Consider the following 4,153-nt stretch of genomic DNA (forward strand, 5'->3'; position numbering starts at 1 on the left):
AGATCATGAGCAAATGTATTACAAACTTTCTAGGGGATCGACCTCCATTCGTAAATGATAGGTTGAATAACATTATTCCCTTTCACATTAATGATGATAGAGTTCGGTAAGACATACTCAATATTAATCTGTATACTTACCCTAACAAATGGGAGGCGTGTTCCTTTGGCAGTAAGAGGATCCACTGATAAGGGAACACCAATAAAACTTGCATTCATAGAAATCCCGCATTCCGATCAACAACATAGAGGTAAGTTAGGAAGTTTCACCCAAATTGGAACCTCCCTAAATCCTCCTTAATATACTGAAAGTTGAGGGACCATTTTTCAAAAATAAATGGTTTTCCATTGATGAACCAAGACCCCCCTTCCAAAACCATATTGAGATCATCCTGATATGTAAAGTTAAAGAGAAAAAAAAAATTGTTAAAGAGAGAAGATCAACCTATCCACACAATTTGTAGAGCTTACTGATGGGATGTAGTAGGTTACCATTTAAAGGTCATTTACCCAAAGCATATGCGACCAAAGCAAGGCTTCACCGCATAGATCCCTCATCAATTCCATCATTAGAGAAGATCACTTTATTATCATACACCGAGGCATAACGAAGGCTAGAGGTGTGGTTGTTTAGCAGATTGGAGGAGAAAAGCCCTTTCCAAGCGGGCGGGTAGGATCGTCAAGCGGGAAGGTCTTCTCGCGATGCCTTAGCTCCAATCCTTGTGACTAACTTGTTCTGCCACGCATTGACGCAATCATGTCCTGAATGAACAGCAAGAAATAACTTGCTTCACAAAACTCCATAGTTGAGACCATCATCTTAACTATTTAAAATTATTCATCATCTGACCAGAATGACCTCCACAGCCATTGACCATGCCGGCAATTCAGCCCCACTTAATAATTTTTAGAAGGACTTGGGCTCGCCCTTCCAACTGTAACCTTTTTATTTTTATTTATTTATTTATTTGTTTTGGAAAAATGTGAGCGCCTTCCATCTCAAACTTGAAACCAAAAAAAAAAAAAATGCCCGCGTCCATTTCAACGAAGCCGGCCATGCCCGCACCGAGCTCCTCCGCTCATTTTAATCTCCACCGATCGGAACTATGCTTCCCACGCAAATATTTTCTCCTTCTCTGCATCCATGTTTTTCTCTCCGTTCTCACCCCTCATGCTCGTCCCCATCACCATCCTCCCAGTCTCCTTCCTTCTCTTCCTCGCCATAATCACCCGCCCCCGTCCTATCCGCATCCCCATCAAAGGCAGACACGTATTCATCACCGGTGGATCTAGCGGCATCGGCCTCGCCATTGCGCGCCTCGCTGCAGCCGAAGGCGCACGCGTCTCCATCCTCGCCCGCAACCGCCGCCGTCTCGACGAGGCTCGAGATTCCCTCCGCCTCTCTCGACGAGGCTCGAGATTCCATCCGCCTCGCTACAGGCGTGGAGGTTGGGATTTACAGTGTTGATGTGAGAGATGCCGAAGCGGTGGCTTCCGCGATCGAGGAGGCTGGACCAATCGACGTGTTGATTTGTAATCAGGGCGTGTTTACACCACAAGAGCTTGAGAAGCAGGAGATGGACGAGATTAAGTTTATGGTGGATGTGAATTTGATGGGCACCTTCCATCTTATTAAGGCTGCTCTCCCAGGCATGAAGCGGAGGACGAGAGAGACTGGCCTTCCTGCCTCTATTGGGATCATGTCCTCACAAGGTGGCCAGGTTTGAGTCTGTCCCCTCTTTGCTGATGGTGATTGATCACTGTCTTTTTTTCTGTCTTCCCCCAATTATTTTTCATGCTGGTAATTTTTTTCCTGAGCAATCTACTCCAACACATTCTGGTATTCAAGGAAATTTCTCTTTGACCTCAATTCTTCTAGATGTGCTCAACGAGACTTTTCAACCACAGCGTTATCTTTAATCCTTGAGGCCTTTCCTTTGGGAAAACTGTGAAAAATACTTGTCGGATTATGTCATCGCTAGCATCTGTTGACTTTCAGAGCTATACAGTTACAACAGCAAGAGCATCCCTGTTAACAGCTCATCCAAACAATCCAGCCGTCCAACTACAGCACACTGCATTTCCAGCTCAAGGAGGTCATTACCAGCTCTGCCAAGAATATTCCTTTTGTCTTCTACGTGCTTCTATCTTACTTTGCACTTTTTAGTGATCTTCTAGGCATGAATTAATATAAGATTCTGTTCTCTATTAGTTTAACTTCTTCTCCTTACTCTATCCACTACATATCTATCTTTACATGATATCAGAGTTATAAGCTCTCCAGCTCCTCTCCCAACCGTCATGGCTTCCAATCAAACAACATAGCAAGAAGATAGTGAGGGAACCTGCATCAATCATGGACAATACCTAGATTCAAACATAATTGAAATTCCTGATGTCCAACATAAAAAAATATTGTATCAACCCAGCTAACTACAATGAATCGCTTAACCTGGTGTTATTAAGTCCTGAAGCTCGTCAAGGCCAATGGGTATGAAGGCTTCCTAGAAGGCACTACAATTGAACCAGTCAACTATATATATAACTCAGAAGGCTCTATTACACCTAAGCCATAATATGCCACATGGGTGCTAAGAGACCAAAATCTCTCAAAAGCACTTTACTCCGTTATCTCCCCTTGTTTACCACCCTACATACTCAACCTCAATATCTACTCAGAAATATGGGCAACCATCCAAAACTGACTCCAATTCAGTAGTTACTCATGCATTCTACGGAATGATGAGCTTCATCATCTATCCAAGGGTAATAAAACAATGACACCATATGTAGCCGATGTCAAGATGAAAGTGGATGTCATAGCAGTCGCTGACACCCTTTTAGATCTAGAAGATATTATTCTATACACACCGGAATTCGCATTTTGTACATTGCATCCCGTAAGCTATAAAACTCTCTCAAATCTTTCATGTTACCAAATTATCTCATATTGTTATTTCCATTGCCAAATTAACTAATGACAATGAATGTTCTATCACCTTAAATTAGAATGGTTACCTCATCAAGTTTATGAATTCTTCAAATTCACTTCTCCCAGGCCCGGTGCATAATGGATTATACCCAACCAACTACAAATCTACAACCACTACTATCTTTATAGCTAAATGTCACGGACAAATAGTCCCACATTGGCTAGGTGTAGGGCCGAAAAGCAGTATTTAAGTCCTGGGCTGCCCACCACCCATAAGGGCTCTTTTGGGAGGTGACAAGTGGTATCAGAGCAGATTACTGCCTGCCAGATGTGTGGACTCTCCATGGTCCAGTGGGACCCTCGGTGGAGCTGATCCGTGATGAGGGTGTCACGTGATTGGGTGGAGGAGAATGTCAGAGACAAAAAGTCCCACATCGGCTAGGTGTAAGACCGAAAAACAATATTTAAGTCGTAGGCTGCCCCCCCCCCCCCAGAGCTCTTTTGAGAGGTGACAAGTGGTATCAGAGCAGATTACTGTCAACCAGGTGTGTGGACTCTCCATGGTCCAGTGGGACCCTCGGTGGAGCCGATCCGTGACGAGGGCGTCACGTGATTGGGTGGAGGAGAATGTCACGGACAAATAGTCCCACATTGGCTAGGTGTAGGGCCGAAAAGCAGTATTTAAGTCCTGGGCTGCCCACCACCCATAAGGGCTCTTTTGGGAGGTGACATAAAGCTCTCCTCACAACTCATTCCCTTGCTGCCAATTAGCACAACCTTTTGGGCCATCCTCATTACTCAACTATTTTACTTCTATCTAAATTACACCTGACACTATGTAGGGATGTAAACGAGCCGAGCTTGAGCGAGCCCAGGTTCGGCTCGTTAAAAAATACCGTTCTTTGTGTTCGACTTGTTAAAAATACCGTTATTCATGTTAGGTTCATTAATATATCGAGCTCAAAACATTTTTTCGTGTTCGGCTGATTTGTTTAACGAGTTGAACATGAGCTATTCCAGAACAACGAGCCATTTTGACATCTCTAGTCATACGGCTATAGGATGTCAAGGGTAGGGGTGAGATTTAACTCTTATTAATTATATTAATATATTCATTAAATAGAATTTAATATATTTTTATTCTATTTTTTAATTAATAATTTTAATTGATTATAAATCTTTTGTATCCTTGTAGTTAATTAATTATTTAGAAATAATAGTC

General features: G+C 42.8%; 1 protein-coding gene across 1 annotated transcript in view; it reads left to right on the forward strand.

Moving 5' to 3' along the window:
- The first annotated feature begins 1,005 nt into the window (after window positions 1–1,005).
- LOC110027164 (3-dehydrosphinganine reductase TSC10A-like) overlaps window positions 1,006–4,153 on the forward strand; it is a 12,449-nt gene continuing 9,301 nt past the window's right edge. The window contains exons 1-2 of the mRNA XM_020728475.1: window positions 1,006–1,380; window positions 1,412–1,720. Of these exons, the coding sequence (XP_020584134.1) occupies window positions 1,144–1,380; window positions 1,412–1,720 (546 nt within the window). The 5' untranslated portion in view covers window positions 1,006–1,143. The remainder of the gene's footprint in view (window positions 1,381–1,411; window positions 1,721–4,153) is intronic.

This window comes from Phalaenopsis equestris, unplaced genomic scaffold (assembly GCF_001263595.1).
Source record: "Phalaenopsis equestris unplaced genomic scaffold, ASM126359v1 Scaffold000417, whole genome shotgun sequence".
NCBI lineage: Eukaryota > Viridiplantae > Streptophyta > Magnoliopsida > Asparagales > Orchidaceae > Phalaenopsis > Phalaenopsis equestris.